A 15,643-nucleotide genomic window follows, 5' to 3' on the forward strand; every position below is an offset into this window, starting at 1 on the left:
AATGTCATTAAAAATGTACCATGATAGGTTTTTGGAAACAGTACTAAACTAAACTAGCTGTGTTATCTTTAAATGTGAGCTCTAAGATAACACAACAAACATGATAAATGTCCTTGCTGAAAATGTTTTCTCAGCAGATGTAAACCTGCTTTCCTTAATTCAGTTTTTACTAGCAGTCCTATTTACTGCCTTCATGACCCTTTTATTCTGCGTGGCACTTCTGATTTTCTTGTAAATACAAACAAATTTTTCATACGTTTATATATAAAGGTCAAGAGCAAATGTAATATCAGTAATTCACTTTTCATACAGAAGAAAACTAAAATATGGTGACCATAGTTATTCTCTGCCAAGCCCTGGAGTTATATGTAACAAAGAGGCCGTGGAAATACTGCCTCGTTGTCTTCAAGGAAATCAAGCTGCAGTTTTATGTTCTGAATGCACAAATCCTCACAATTCAAAAAGCTAAAAGTATTTTGTTTACCACTGTAGAATAGGGCTAGCTCCATCATGTTGATATGGTGCCAAATGTGTTGAAGATTTCCAGCATCTTAATGAATCTTTATCATAAATTTTGACTTAAGGGATCCACCAACGGGCACTGCCATTGTGTAACTAATAAATAATAAATGTGTATGTAAACAAGACTACCTAATAACTTCAAATCAGGCAGAATAAGTCCTGTGTTGCACTCTTTATACTGTCAAATCTTTGGTCTCACAGCCTGAGAATTTTTTTGTTTGCTTCCAGTCAGTATCTCACTGTCCTCCTCGGTTTAGGTTCAAGAACCAGAGCTCACAGTGCTGCTGTACAGCGAGGATGGAGAGTTAGTCCATCTGCCTCTGGTGACCAAAGGACTGGCGGAACTTGAGTAAAGTGGAAAGACACCCTCCAAACACTGTTCAGGTAAGTTTTTAGCATTTTATTTCAAGCACCAAAATTTCTTTAGAAAGAATGCTTTCTGAAATGTCTGAATCTGTATGATTCCAGTTGTCCACAGTCATTCTTAACTTTAACAAAGAGAGTGAGTAGCATCCAGTTCCACAGGACACAGTTAAATACAGACCCCATTAGACTGTGGCTGATGAACCAATGCTGTTTAAATGTGTTGTGGAGAATTGTGATTCAACGTTTTGTTGTGGCTCTAAAGTCAAACAGGATCAGATACTAAATGTTGCAAAGAAATAAAAGTAACCAGCAGAATCTTTTGAACTGTATATTGAAGTGACTTAATAGTAGCTTGCTATTAATAAACAGAACAGCAAGCTAATAATAAATTTATCATCTTTTTCAGGCTTCCTGGCTCAGTTTGTTTTCAGTTCAGGTTTTGTGATCTTCTGGTTTTCTTTTTATTGTTCTATTTGTGTTCCTAGTTTTTATATAGTACAGAAATGTTCTATTTAATTTTATTGTTCCTGCACAGCAGAGATTTAAGTTGGCTTGCTTTTTTAAGCCGTTTATGTAGCACTTTGTTTTCTTGTTTGTTTTACTGTATGAAGGTGCTAAGTAAAATATTCCCATGTTCACTGACCTCTGCAGTGTGTTTTTACTAAGGTGCAATGAAAAGGACGATGTGATACAGTCTCTACAAAAACACTCAAAGATTTTTTTTAAAAAAAAGAAATTTTAAAAGAAAATGTATTTTACAAAAAAATATGTACAGCCAGCTAGGCAAATAAATATGCATTTAACATTTTTACAAATAAAAATAACGAGTTAACTACAAATGTTCATCCACGGCAGACAAAAGCAGGTCGTGGTTTGGATATTAAGCAGGAATATCCTGAGACAAACAGACAGGCTGTCTTGCAAGACAAAACTAGGATAGTAGGAGAAAGTTTAACCCTCTGGGCTCTATCGTGGCCATTCTTGGCCTGTTGAAACCTGTTATAATAACATTTGAGTCCTTGTTATTGACAGTACTAAATCATGCAATTTAGGTAAAATTGCTTTCATTCTAAACTCAACACATGAATTGTAGTTTTTAATGTTTTTTACCAAATTACATAATTTACCAATTTTTGGCCAAACAAGCAATTTCAGGTAATATTCCTAGTTTCCAATAGGGTGTTTGATGGCTTACCGCACTCCCAATGGACCAAAAGAATGACACAATTTTGACGTAGGTTTGATCTTAAGGATCTAACAGTTTGTGCTGCAATGTCATGCACAAACACAAACATGTATTTGCAAGATACTGGAATAAATGATGACACATCAAATATTAAATAGGCTGCAGTGAATTTCTGTTGATGCAGGCTATTGAGCTTTGAAGCACATGCTGAAAGCACTTTTACTTCTGGAGATCCTTTTGCCTGCTGTGCACCCTTACAAACCTGCACGGGAGGTGAAGGTGTGAGGATTGGAGGATTATAGATGAAGTGGAGACGTGAGCCTGCCCCAGAATAAAGCAATACGTAGCATGTTGGATGACAACACTGGTAGTTCTCAGGAAGTAAAAAAGGGGAAAGAGTTCAGACTCCAACTGACAGAGGAGCTCCAAGGACAACGTCTTTACTATGGTCACCTTGGCAGAGGAACTCCTCAGATGAAAACTGGCACAGGGGAAACAACCTAGAGCTACCTCTCCGGCTCCTCCAGTTGCAACAGAGGAAGATTTTGTTGTTCATCTGTGGCGTCACCAAACCTACCACGGCGATAAACCACATAGAATCGGAGGAATGTGTGTCTTTCGAGCACAATTCATAATAATCAATGTTAATGTAAATCAATTACGTTTCCCAGACTCTACTATTAATAATACAAAAAATTCCAGTAGCACTGCGAATATATGAAATTATGAGTTCTGAGGTTGTCTTCCAACACGTGCATTATACAAACTAACAGGTTAAAAATGTAAAAGTAATAACTATTTAATATTTATGGAAAGAACTAATGGTAGTTCAAAACTTTATGCAGAAAAAATTGCAAAAAAAAACCCCATAAAAATTACAGACCTAATCTGTTAGTGGACACTTTTGGCCATGAACAAGCTGACTGGGTGGTGACTTTGAACAAACCCAGGGGGTTAAGTCAAAACATTGTTGGACTCGCTGAATTATTAAAAAGTATCCCAGATTTTTGTGCAAAAGAAGGTCCTGTTCAGAATCATTGTGAATCTAAGACTGAGGTGTATTGTGTTGCATTCCTTTTGTCTCCTCTATAACGCCAAGTCTACTCAGTTTGTTAAACCGGCATTTATTTATTGGTCTGTTTTTCATTTTTACACCCATGGGTAGTGCTTGTTGAGCCTGTGCCACTGCCAGTTGTGCTTTAGTGGGTGGGCGTAAAACCACTGGCACAAAAGTGTGTCACGTCACTCTATTTGCTACATATAGACAGAAGTATTTAAAAACAACAACAAGCTGATTTGTGAATCTCAGAAGCAAGGAGTGTCAACTCAAGAATATCAAAGCAGGTTGAACTGTTGATTGTGTCACATCGTTAAAACAAAATGTCCAAAGCTCACCTATATCTGTTATCACATGTGAAGAAAATAAATAAAGACAAAGCACCAAATTCTCCAGACATCCTTCTCTGATGTCCTGGATTTTTTCACAGTTTGAACAATAGCTGCAATAATAAAAATGCTTCAAGTTTCACAGTCACTGAGATTCACCACCTTTCTACACCTTGGTATCCAGGATGACGTTTCCATCTTTGTCTTTGATCCTGAGCCGCCCGGTGGGGTAGCGGGTTTCTTGCCTCCCATCTCCATAGACGGTCTTCACTGTGCCATCTGGATACTCTCGCCTCTTGTACTCTGCTGTGTGGATCTCCTTCTGGCCTGTGTTAAAAAGGATCTCTTTGGTGCCGTCCCTGAGAGAAATGGCATGTATACATGCCCAGTTAGTCTTGAGTGGTGGTAATACTCAATTTCTTTAACCATTAGTCAGTTGTTTGATCTATTAACACATAATAGACTGAAAATTGTAGCACCACCTGTTATCATCACTCTTTTATGAAGTATTTGCTATTTCCTTCTCCAACATTCACAATATCTGACTTTCCCATATGATGGAAAAATGAGTCGTATTTTCTGCTAGCTGTTTTTTTTTTGTTTGTTTGGTTTTTTCCTTGTCATTTTAAATATCACTTGTGGGGCCCAGTGCAGAAGTGGAAAGGGGTACGGAAGTCCTACAAAAATTAAGTTATGAGTACATGTCTGGTAAGGGATATCGTGCAAAAAAAAACACATTTTGTTATAAAGGTAGTAAGGGAAATTGATTAAAGGTAAATATAAGGTCGACTTACGAGTTAACCTGGATGATGGTCCCGTCTGTCAGTACGCTCTCCTCCCTGCCATCAGGGAAAAGGTTCTTTACTGTCTGGTCTGGGAAGGTGATTTCCTTACGGCCGTCGGGAAAATGCTTTTCTGAAGCAGGAATAAAAATTTATGTAGAATGAGTTGGTACACATGTCCAAAGTCCACAAGACAAGCATGAGAAAGGAAATTCCTTTCTCATGCTTGTCTTGTGGACTTTTACTTTAAGTACTGTTGTGTTAAAATTACTTTATTTTATCCTTCTTACAGTAAAGTGAATATCTGACTTTTGAATTGGAAAACCTTTAAGAACGCACTGCATGTTTCCCTGTAAATTTAAAGACCAATTAATAAAAATAATCAGTCTTTAATATATTAAAGAGCTGTTATGATGAATTACTCTAAAATGGCCTCATATCTTAATTGCAGTACTTAAGCACTTTCTCTTACTGTAGTACTAACAAATTTGTTTGATGGGACAGAAAAGCCAATTTGCTTCCAACAGTGCATTTCAAGATTGCTACTTTGGAGAACTCATGATGCAGTAAACCAGGTGTGGGGAACTCCAGGCCTCAAGGGCCGTATCCTGCAGGTTTTAGATGTGTCCTTGATCCAACACAGCTGATTCAAATGGCTAAATGACCTCCTCAACATGTCTCGAAGTTCTCCAGAGGCCTGGTGATGAACTAATCATTTGATTCAGGTGTGTTGACCCAGGGTGAGATCTAAAACCTGCAGGACACCGGCCCTTGAGGCCTGGCGTTCCCCACCCAACCAATTTCTGACGCAGATCTTGTTTATCACTCTTGTTATATCATTTTAGAATTACTCTGCACTCAGATGAGATGAGAATATTACCTCACTAATGCCAAAAGCCCAGCAGCTTTTGTCTCCTGGCAATTTCACTGCTTCATCATCTGCTCTCACCTGTTTGATTGTTGGCGAAGTGCAGCACCTCCATTCCATCTGTGTAGGTGATGTGTGTTGTCTGAGTTTCAGCATAGTAGTAGACCTGAGCATAAGGGGCAGCACCATTAGTTATCAACAGGTAAGATAAAGAGAAGAACCATTCAAAGGTACTTTTTACATCAAGTCATACAGAGTATATTGCTTTCATGCCCTTCATGGACATTTAGTTGTAAAACTTGAATTAGATTTTTTATCCTTTACTGAACTGTCCACATTCCTCCTCACTTTTAAAATACTAACAAGCCCTGAAAAGTTTTCCTTTAAGTGTTAATTCAGATCCTATGAATTATCTCTGATTTTATTTTTTTATTTAAAACTAAACATTTCCTGAATCATTCTCGTTTAACCTGATGTGTGATTGCATTCAGATCTCAGCAAACAGGACAATACTCCAGTTAGACGTTGAAGGACTCATGTGTGCTAATCTCACTCTTACATCCAGCAGTGTGTCTGTGTAGCTCTTTCTCTGGTTCTGTGATTTGGGAAGACTAACGGATTCAAAAGGCCTCCCCGGTCTGTCTGCCGGCATCACTTTGTTTGTCCTGATCTCGTTTATTTCTCAATTTTGAATCTGTCAGATGTTTTCATATCTTCACGTTGATTCCCTCTGAACAGCTGTTCTACTCAATACGTCAGAATGAGATAAGTCTGCTAGACACCCCCTCCCTATGGCTACGTTCACACTGCAGGCGAAAGCGCGTCAAATCCGATTTTTTTGACCCCATGCGACCCATATCCGATCATGGTGTGACAGTGTGAACGGCACAAATCCAATATTTTCAAATCCGATCTGGGTCACTTTCGTATGTGGTACTGAATCCGATACATATCCGATGTTTCAGAAAGCGACTGCTGTTTGATGGTCATGCCGCATTAAATCCGTCTTTTACGTCACTGACACAAGACAGACGCCAATTATCAGCGCCGGAGAAGACATCGCGAACGCTTCCTGGAAACTGTTGGGAAGACAACGTTGGAGAAATGTGAACATTTTATTTGTACTGTATAATCCGCAGATTCTGAAATCTGCAACTATCCTTTGAAGCACCGCTCCTCTAAAACAGCAATAAGGATCATTATGAGGTTATCTACATTATTATGTAAATAACAAAATAACTTAAAGCAAAAATTGGGAAACGTGAAGTCTGAAGTCTTTATATTAAGGGCCATCAGTCAAACAATACTGTTTGCTCTGGGTCTAAACAGAGCGCGTTGTGTGTGACGTCTTCTTTTGCGCATGCGGGCCGCTTTGAGTGTTCACACTAGAGCGCGTTTGCTGTCGCATTTTATTTGTAGTGTGAACACGCAGACAAAAAAAAATCGGATTTTATCAAAAAATCTGAATTGAGCATTAAGACCTGCAGTGTGAACGTACAGTGGTGTACGCCTGACAAAGCCACCCATCCCCTCCTTCCTCACATCCTGCCTTTAAGTAGGAGGAAACAGTCCAACATTTCTCCTCACACACAGCACATGTCCAGGAGACCAGCGTACATGTATTTACTGAAAATATGAGTATAAAGCAACGCGAGCATCTCACCACTCTTTGGTCGGCCGTGACTTGTTTAGTATCTCCGTTGAAGAAGATGACCTTGACTGTCAGTCCGTCTGCTGAAACCTCCTTCCTGGTCCCGTTGGGGTAAACTATGAGACGATCACCGCTGACCAAAACCTTCTCTAACTGGAAACATCAGGACAGCTCCATCAACAGCCTCTACTGAATATCAACAATAAAAGCTAATGCTAATGTAAGTTTGAGGTTATTCCACAATGACTCAATTACTCACACTTAGTAGTGCAACCTTCCTGTTTAAATAACTCACTGTTGAAAACAGGGCCAAACTCAGCTGTATGTAACTGCTGCTACCACGATTATAAAGCAGACGCACTTCTTTAGAAAGCAAAATCAATTCTTCAGCACATCTTGTCTGGTGGCTCACATTAGTATTTAATATCAGGATGATTGTACATTTTCTCACCTTGCCATCAGGATGTGTGATAACCTCCCTGGTTGATTCGGTCTCATCAGCCTTACTTAGCTTAAGTTCATTTGTCGGAGAATCAGTGTTCTGCAATACAAAGACTTTAAACATGAGGTCTGTGACAGAGCAGCACGTACAGACAGGCTTGTTTTGTTTTTTTTAAACAAGACTTTAATTGTTCTGTCCTTGATGCAGAATCAGACTAATAAACATCTGACCTTTCAAATGTATCTTAAATTTGTGCCATAAATGTTTCCTCTTCTTCTATCTGGATGTCAGTAGGTGTTTTGCATCATTTACAGGAAACACTGCAGTGTTTGTATGACACTGATGATGCCTCTTACTGGAGAGAAGTTGTGTAAGTGTTCTTGGTTTGGTGGTTTCTCCTGGCTGCCGGCGAGTGCTGACCTCTCCTCTGACTTCCTGCTGGCTACGGAGGTGGAAGAGGAGCCTGGCCCTGCTGGCTTCCTCAGGCTGCTCTTTATTCCTGCAGAGTATGAGAATCATTAATGATGATCATTGACAGAAACTCTAAAAATTCCTAAACTTTTACTCTGAGCCAATCCCAGACTTTTTTGGATGATTAAAATCTATTAATATGGGAAACTTAGCTATTTACAAATCCAGCAGACACAAACATCAATGATTTGGAGTCTGTTTGTGTCCACCTGGCAAATTTAGGTCTAATCACTCTATTAATCCTGTTCTAGTCTCAACTTGAAACAGACATAAAATATCTCAATATACACATGCCAAATACTCCAATACGTCCACCAGCTACTACGTGCACTGGGTCTTTAGGCCTGCTCTAGCTCAAACTGATATTATAAAAGCTAATAGAGTTAACCACACTACTTAATGCTGAGCTGAAAGATGAAAAAAGGTGAGGTTTGTTTGTTTTTTGGCTCAGAGTTGCTAAAGATGACTTCTCGCCAGACAACCTCAGCTTCCAAAGTTTAAGTGTGAACAAAGAGGCAGCAGCAAAGCACTGTTTGTCAGATTTGCAAAGAAATGCCTGCTTGAAGCCAGTTTTCAGTGTTAAAAGAAAGCATCTTGTTATATGGAGTTACATGTCAACAAGAACCTCTTATTCTAACATCCACGTGTCACAAAGGATTTAGACCGACTGGAAACTCTTGACTGTACCTGCAGCACCCTGACTGCCGTCTCTGGAGTTCCCTCTAGTGGCTGGAGCAGAGCTGACAGGTGGAGGGCTGCTGTCACTCCCTCTGGAGTCGAGAGGACTCTGGAAACAAAGTGTGATTTTGCAGTTACTCAGCAATGTCGAAATAGGAGTAGAATAATTAGAGTTCCCGCACAGCTAAAGCTCTGAAGACTGCCAAAGCACTGATGATAGTAAAAAACTAAATGAAGTGTTGTGGGACTATAACTTCTCCCATGTTTTCCTCTGCATGTTGATATAATTTTTATTTATTTCAGAACACGGGATCATCATTTTTAGATAACAATAACAGACTTTATAAATGAGCTTACAGCAAATTTAACTCCTTTGGTCACAGATGGCGTATTGTTCTCAAACATTCTGGGACTTTCCTTCTCAGCAGTGACAGGGTTTTTCTTCCAGGCACTCAGACGGAGCTTCTCTAGCACGTGGATCTTCAATTCAAAGACAAACAGGAAGACGCAGGGTTCAGTTTTCAGCCTTCACCCACTCTTTACAATCCAGATAAAGGGTGCATTTTAAAGCTACGCGTGTGTAACCAGAGAAAACGTTAGGGGGGGGTCAGGCACCTCGTCACGCAGTGAACTGCTCTCTTGTCTGAGGGAGTCGATCTGTTGGCGCAGGCGGCTTTGTGTGGAGGACCAGCGACTCTCCCTTCTCTTCAGCTCCTCCTGCAGGGAGCTCAGCTGCTGCTTCAACTCCTGATGTGAGAAGCAAAGGGAGAATAAAGACAGACACATAAATATCTTCTTCTCGAAACCTTTTTTTCCCATTAAATTTGTTCTAATTTGAGGTTTTTGTGGACATGTGCCACAAACACAATAATTCATCTCAAAAACCTTTTTTTTTTAAAGCATTAATACCATCACCAAACAATAAGATTTGATATCCTTTATTTAGTTATGTTTGAATTTAATTGCTCCACAGTCATGTTTTTGCTTATTTACACATTGAGCACATAGTCATGTGGTTATTTTGCGCGTCATGTCCACGCTCACCTGGATCTCTTCTCGTTCCTTCTTATCAGGAATAGCTCTGGCCGCTGACACGTGCTTCTCAAACATTTTGCGCTCCTTCTGCAGCTTCCTCGTCTCCTCTTTCTTGTACTCGTCAAACTTGGCCATCTCCTCTGCTCTCATCTGCTCAAACTCCAAACGCTCTGACCTACAACACAAACAGCGAAGTACAAACGTGCATTACACGAGGAAGGAGAGGAATAACACATTTTATGAAAATATTTCTCCCAAAAGAAAACAGAGCTGGATTAAACACTGAAGAAGATACTTCCAAATACCAGATGCAGTGTCTTTATATTTGTATTAAGTTTTTACACTTGCATACACTCCTTACTGAATTGCTTATGCAAAGAAGAACATATCACCTGAGAGTTTCCTGTTTTTTCTCGTTCTCCTGTCTGAGTTTGGTGAGCGCAGCGTTCTCCTTCCTAAATCTCTCAATCTCAATCTCCAGCTCAGCCAGTCTCTCCCTGAGCTGTCTCGACTGGATCTGCTGGCCTGAGGGCAACAACATGCATACACAACTGATAAATAATAAAACCACACACTGAGGAATGTGTGGTTTTTAACTGGCTTTACTATCGATTTTTCATTTAATAAACACATGAACTCATGTAGCTGCAGGGTTATAACACAAAATCAGAGTTGCTGATATTTTGTACTGTAATAAGTTTATTAACATTCAATCAACATTACTTCTACTAATGCAATAATAAACAAAGTATTTGTCTAACCTGTGTCCTCCTCCGGCTTTTTGGACTCAACAGAAGCAGCTGGAGGAAGAGGGAGTGGTGCACTCTGGGCTTTTGGCTTCAGGGAGGGGAATAACTTTGTCATGAGCTGGGAGGCAGGAGGATGATCAGGCTCCAGACTGACTGAACCGATACCTGTGGCCTTCCCCAGCTCCACACCTTTGCTCACAGCCACTTTCCTCAACAAAGTTTTCTGTGGGGGAGAAATTTCTCTGGCTGTCGGCTTGGAAATCGGACTGAGCTCTTTGCTTTCATCGGCTGTGCCGATGGCAGTGTCCTCCAGGTCGTTCCATGTGTCGTCATCATCAAACACGACTCTCCCCTGCTCGCCGTCTTTGCCCTCTATCAGAGTGGAGTCCTCGCTATTGCTGTGGACACTCTTACTCTCCACATCATTCTCTTCAGCCACATCTGAAGATGAGTCCCTGAAACTATCCTCATCTTCATACGACCGCTTGTCATATGGTGGGTTAATAGGTGCAGGGAAGCAGAGAGAACTTTTGACCACTTTGTCATCTCCACATTCAGAGCGGCTGCAGGGTGTCGTGTCAGAGATGTCATGTTTGTCCTCTCTCTCAATGCCCTGTGTCTCCTTAATGCTCTCTTTGTTCTCTAGTATATCATTTCTTGTCTTTACAAATGCTTCGGAGTTCAAAGAGTTGCTTTCACATGCTAAGCCACCTGTGTTCCCAACACTATTGCACCTCTGAAATGCACCTTTAGGAGGTGATTTAATGGGAGTTGAAGAGAGGCGTCGCTGGTGGAGCCCCTTTACAGTCTGCAGCTGTCGTTGTTGATCCATCTGAAGAACCTGCAAGCAATGAGCAGAGTATTCGTTTTTTGGGGAGAGAGGGGTTATTGTCTACATAACACACGACTAACAGTAAAGTCCTGGAGAAAGGCAACCCAATCTGGTCATTTCTTTAGAAATTCAATAGTAGATTTTGACCACTTAAAGGCAGCAGAAATACTGAATCCCAACAACCAGAAACAACACAATCAAGGAAACAGAGACACTATCAACACAAAAAACTGTGTGACAAAAAATTGTAACACTAGGCATCGAAACTTTTGAGCATTTGAAGTGCTGAATTAAAGCGTGATGAGTTTGAGAGTGAAATAGAGCACCTTCATGACAAAGGAGGAGTTAGATGAGAAGGACAGCTCTTCAGCCGCTTGCTCCAGCAGCTCAAACTCTCCCAGCTCCATGCTCTCCAGCTGTCGGTCACACTCCCATCGCTGGAGCTTCTTCTGAAAAGACAACTCAAAGGAATCCTGTATAACTGGGTCTCCTCCTTTAGAAAACCCTCCTGCTTCTGCTAATTCCACTTTTGAACCACAGCTTTTTTCATTTTCAGCCGTCCCTGCCTGTCCTAACTTCCCGCCCTGTTTGGTTGTAGGACATGGCTGAATGTTGAGACACGGGACTTTCACGGCCTGAACTGGCAGAACTTTCCCCAGCTGATGTTTGGCTGGTCTGCCACCTGAATCAGTTTGGACAGACTCTGGTCCTGTTGTGTTCTGTCTCTGATGACTACCTAAAACCTTTGTCCGTGCTACTTTAGTCACTGCTCGCGTATCGTGAGGAGGTGAACCGAGTCCCTTCAACCAGTTCTCCTTGTTGAGTGTAGCAGTTTTACGCTGGACAGGAAGCCGTGGGGCACTGTTTGTGGCTCCTTTCTGAATATATGCGGGCTCCGAGTTGCTGCGAGAGATTACTCTGGCTTGAGGCGGTGGTGGTCTGGAGTCCTTCTTTACATCCGTTTTTTGGAACATAGCTTTCCGATTATTTGCAAATCTCGAAAGGCCCTCTCCTCGCTTCAAAAAGGCTCTCTTAGGAAGGGCTTGCGCAGCGTTGGCTCCATCTTGACTCTGTTCAACGAATAGGACAAGATTTGAATTCAATGTAAATTGGAATTTTTTTAGTTTTTCCAGTTAAATATAGTATTTTATTGCAAAATACAGACAGGCTCCATTTGTGCAGACATTACATTCCTATATCAGGTTGTCACCTGCAGAATGCAAAACTCAAATGAATGGTTCATTATTGATACTTTTCAGCACTCGTGACACATCCTCTGACCTGTTGTTGCTGGGCAGACTTTAGCCTCTGCTCCTCCAGCTTCAGCTGCTCCTCGAGCAGCTCTTCAAATGTCTGCTTTTGACCACCAACACCTGGCCTTATAGGTCTGAGGACGCAAACAAAACCATACTCAAACACCGATCTGTCGAGACAGTCTGATGTTAATACTACATAAATACAAAACTATGTAATATTTACCTGTCCTGAAAGATTTTGTCTTCTGTTCTGCTGTCATCTTCAGTCCTTGCCACAGCATTATGTTGCATCAACATGTCGTCTTCCTCAGAAAAACAGCTCGCATTGACACTGTGCTCCTCCTCATCCTCTCTGGAGTCCAGTGAGCCTAAAAAAAACAAAGCAGTTAACCACTGAAAACATGTGGACCATGTGATGAAAGACAGGGCAGTTCTGGCTGTTCTATAGAAAACACAAATACCAAGAAACTGTGCAAGTGTCTTACTCTAAACCAGGGATGTCAAACTTGTTTTACATCGTAGGAGACATACAGCCCGCTTTGATCTTAAGTAAACTGAAAGAGTGAAACTATATGACAGATATTTAAAATTAGAGAAAATATTTTGGAAATTTATAGCCCAGACTATCGTGTAGTAATAAAATATCATGTCTAATTTATTATTTACTGTGGACCACCTGCAAAAAAAAAACAACAAAAAACGCATTTCTGTGGTAGATGGTGTAATTTAACTGTTTATCTATTAGTTACCAACTTTTGTGTAGTATGAATGGACTTGGAAGGGGTCTTTATATATAGGAAAAGCTGTAAAACCTATGAAAATACAGTGAAATGTTTCAAATCTATGTACTCCTTCACATTTCATACATGTGAAGCTGTGCAGTGGGCCGGTTTGGAGTCTTTGGTCAGTCGTTTCTGGCCCCTGGGCCTTACATTTGAAACTTACATTTAAAATAAATATATCTTACCCTCTTCCTCATGGTCACCCTCCTCAGGTGATTGACCTTTGGGTAGCTGCTCGTGTCTGACAACTAGTGAAAGTTGCTGTTCTGGTTGACGGCCGATCATAGAGCCCTGTGGGACTCTACGGTGATTTGTATCAGGACTGTATGAGCGCTGTGTGTAACATGACCTGTGGAGCGTGTCCTCAACCCACTCTGGTCCGGACATTTCTGAACTCTCTGTAAGATGGGTTATCATCACTTCAGTTTATAAAGCAGGATAAATACATGCACACCGCATTCACCCTGAACTCAAAATGATCACTTTGCAGTTGTTCATGTAATTTCACTCTCTGACCTCCTGTGCAGTGCTCAGATCCATTCAGAGTTCCCAGTAACTTCTGCTGCTCTTCCTGGAGATGAAGCAGCTCCTCCAGCTGATGAGCTTTTAGCTGCTCCTGCATGTGCTGCTGCCATTTCTTTAACTGCACATACATATTACATCCAATTCTAATTAGATATGGTGTAGCTAATATATATGGTATATATGGTATATGGCTTGTATTTGTATAGCGCTTTACTTAGTCCCTAAGGACCCCAAAGCGCTTTACACTACATTCAGTCATCCACCCATTCACACACTGGTGATGGCAAGCTACATTGTAGCCACAGCTGCCCTGGGGCGCACTGACAGAGGCGAGGCTGCCGGACACTGGCGCCACCGGGCCCTCTGACCAACACCAGTAGGCAACGGGTGAAGTGTCAACGACCGAGACTGTCGGAGCCGGGGCTCGAACCAGCAACCTTCCGATTGCCAGACGAACTGCCAACTCGATCGCCACGATATATGGTATCTGTGTTTTTCAGATGGTTTAAGCTACATTTAACATAGATGTTTCTGAGTAGTTTCAGCTCAGTGTCAATTCACATGCACTGCACATTCTCCCAGTTGACATATAGTCTAAGTGTTTAATTGCATCTGTGTCCCAGCCAACATAAGTGTCTTAGGGAAAATTCTATTAATAGCAGAGAAACGTAAAGGAGTGTGTGTGATGGAGGTGCATTAAGTATACAGGAAGCAGTGATGTAATCAACAATGAAGTCCAGGCAGGGCCCAAAATTTGCATATATTAGGAGATCTGTGGGATCAAAGTGTCCAAATGTTCTTACATTATTAATAAATAAATTACAGGTTCATTTTTTTCTGCTTTTATCAGTAAACCAGTAAAACTAAAGATCCTCCCAGTATCTGTGTCATTTATGTTAGGTATTGAAAGTCCATCTAGTCAGATGCACAGCAGCAGGGCTAGTCACATATGCCAGATTTTATACTTTTAACAACTTGATTGTCTCAAGTTACAGGACAAAACAGCTTCTGAAAAGCACCGATGTCCATACCTGTTCAAGCTTCATCATAAGGGGCAGATCCTGTGATTTGCTTGCCATCTCGTCCAAAGTGTCCAGCTGTCCATCTGCAATTCTCGTTGGGACAGAGTTTAGACCGTTCACCGGCCTGTCAGACTCAGTCATTTCTCCTCCTGCTGCTCGTCTAAATGCATCCATACCCAGGCAGCTGCTGTCTGTAGAAGCGGGCAACGGGGCAAAATCGGAAGCGAATGAATCGTCTGGCAACATGGGCGAAGATCCTACGGCAGAGGTGTGCCGCAAGGGTCCAGCCAAATCCGGAGAGGGACTGAGGATCACTCCGGCTCTGGTGCTACTTGGCATCCACCGGGCCAAGAAGTCTGCCTGGGAGTACTGAAGGCCAGCTGGAGATGACATGATGGCCGCGATGTGGCAGCCAGGATAGTCTAATCCGGGATCTAAGCGAAAGATTATGGTGACAGGTTAAGGATTAATCACGCCACGAATAAACACCGTCCAACACCCTATAGCTGACGCCCAGGTCCAATAAAACTATATATAGAGACATTAAATATAAAAAAAGACATTGCCTTTTTAATACGAGATTGGTTTCCGTTCTGGTTGCTACATAGAAGCCGTATAGCCAGTTCCAGATATTTGGTTACAAACAATCTTAGCACTGTCTATTAAAAAACATAGGAGAGAATGGTGGCATTTATGACATGTGGCTCACGTGGAATGTGGAAGTGCTCTTTTCATTTTAGTCAAATGTCGCTTTATTTAAAAGGCTTGGCTTCCTCGTCCACACTCTCCCGTTATTAGCAGGCTGCATTTTATTTATTTCATAAAACCTTTTCCCGGCTGTTACACCGTCGTGACGACACTACAACATTATCAAGCATCGCAAAACACATCGACATTACCTGTTACTCAGGAGAAAAGCAGGTTTACTGTGATGAAATCGGGCGTTATACAAAGGCAACAAACAAAAAATTCGAAGCCTGCCGCCATATCAAAACAAAGCCCGCGAGACCAAAAAAACCCAACGATGAAGTTGTTGTTGCATTGTGGGTAACGTAGTCTTACATCACGCTAGTACTAACTGTTTTTAATG

The 15,643-nt window shown here is 41.3% G+C and overlaps 2 protein-coding genes across 4 annotated transcripts in view; one reads left to right on the forward strand and one right to left on the reverse strand.

Annotated features, from left to right (window-relative positions):
* rnf17 (ring finger protein 17) overlaps positions 1 to 1,530 on the forward strand; it is a 26,040-nt gene extending 24,510 nt beyond the window's left edge. For both annotated transcript variants that reach the window (XM_006793627.2, XM_006793628.3), the window contains 2 exons: positions 780 to 906; positions 1,295 to 1,530. In XM_006793627.2, the coding sequence (XP_006793690.2) occupies positions 780 to 875 (96 nt within the window). In that variant the 3' untranslated portion in view covers positions 876 to 906; positions 1,295 to 1,530. The remainder of the gene's footprint in view (positions 1 to 779; positions 907 to 1,294) is intronic.
* cpap (centrosome assembly and centriole elongation protein) lies at positions 862 to 15,593 on the reverse strand. 2 transcript variants are annotated; one of them, XM_006793625.3, is made up of 19 exons: positions 15,453 to 15,592; positions 14,563 to 14,987; positions 13,523 to 13,649; positions 13,192 to 13,404; positions 12,448 to 12,592; positions 12,250 to 12,355; positions 11,295 to 12,038; positions 10,149 to 10,977; positions 9,780 to 9,912; positions 9,397 to 9,562; positions 8,968 to 9,099; positions 8,710 to 8,832; positions 8,362 to 8,461; positions 7,560 to 7,702; positions 7,213 to 7,302; positions 6,774 to 6,914; positions 5,192 to 5,276; positions 4,255 to 4,375; positions 862 to 3,819 (listed from the first exon to the last, which is right to left on the reverse strand). In XM_006793625.3, the coding sequence occupies exons 2-19, from the start codon at positions 14,944 to 14,946 to the stop codon at positions 3,627 to 3,629; spliced, it is 3,975 nt and encodes a 1,324-aa protein (XP_006793688.2). In that variant the 5' UTR covers positions 14,947 to 14,987; positions 15,453 to 15,592; the 3' UTR covers positions 862 to 3,626. The 2 variants fall into 2 exon arrangements, with proteins under 2 accessions (XP_006793688.2, XP_006793689.2); XM_006793626.3 differs by lacking the exons at positions 862 to 3,819; positions 4,255 to 4,375; positions 5,192 to 5,276 and having other exon boundaries at positions 6,871 to 6,950; positions 15,453 to 15,593.
* Positions 15,594 to 15,643: the final 50 nt, after the last annotated feature.

This window comes from Neolamprologus brichardi, chromosome 16, assembly GCF_056152115.1.
Source record: "Neolamprologus brichardi isolate AB-2024 chromosome 16, ASM5615211v1, whole genome shotgun sequence".
Lineage (NCBI taxonomy): Eukaryota > Metazoa > Chordata > Actinopteri > Cichliformes > Cichlidae > Neolamprologus > Neolamprologus brichardi.

Excerpts from the sequence above, each read along its gene's own strand:
- cpap (XM_006793625.3), bottom strand. The coding sequence starts at position 14,946 with ATGTCATCTCCAGCTGGCCTTCAGTACTCCCAGGCAGACTTCTTGGCC. Across the intron at positions 9,913-10,148 it reads AAAGCCGGAGGAGGACACAG|GCCAGCAGATCCAGTCGAGA; the intron begins GTTAGACAAATA and ends TGTTGCCCTCAG. Across the intron at positions 3,820-4,254 it reads ACCATCATCCAGGTTAACTC|GGACGGCACCAAAGAGATCC; the intron begins GTAAGTCGACCT and ends CATTTCTCTCAG.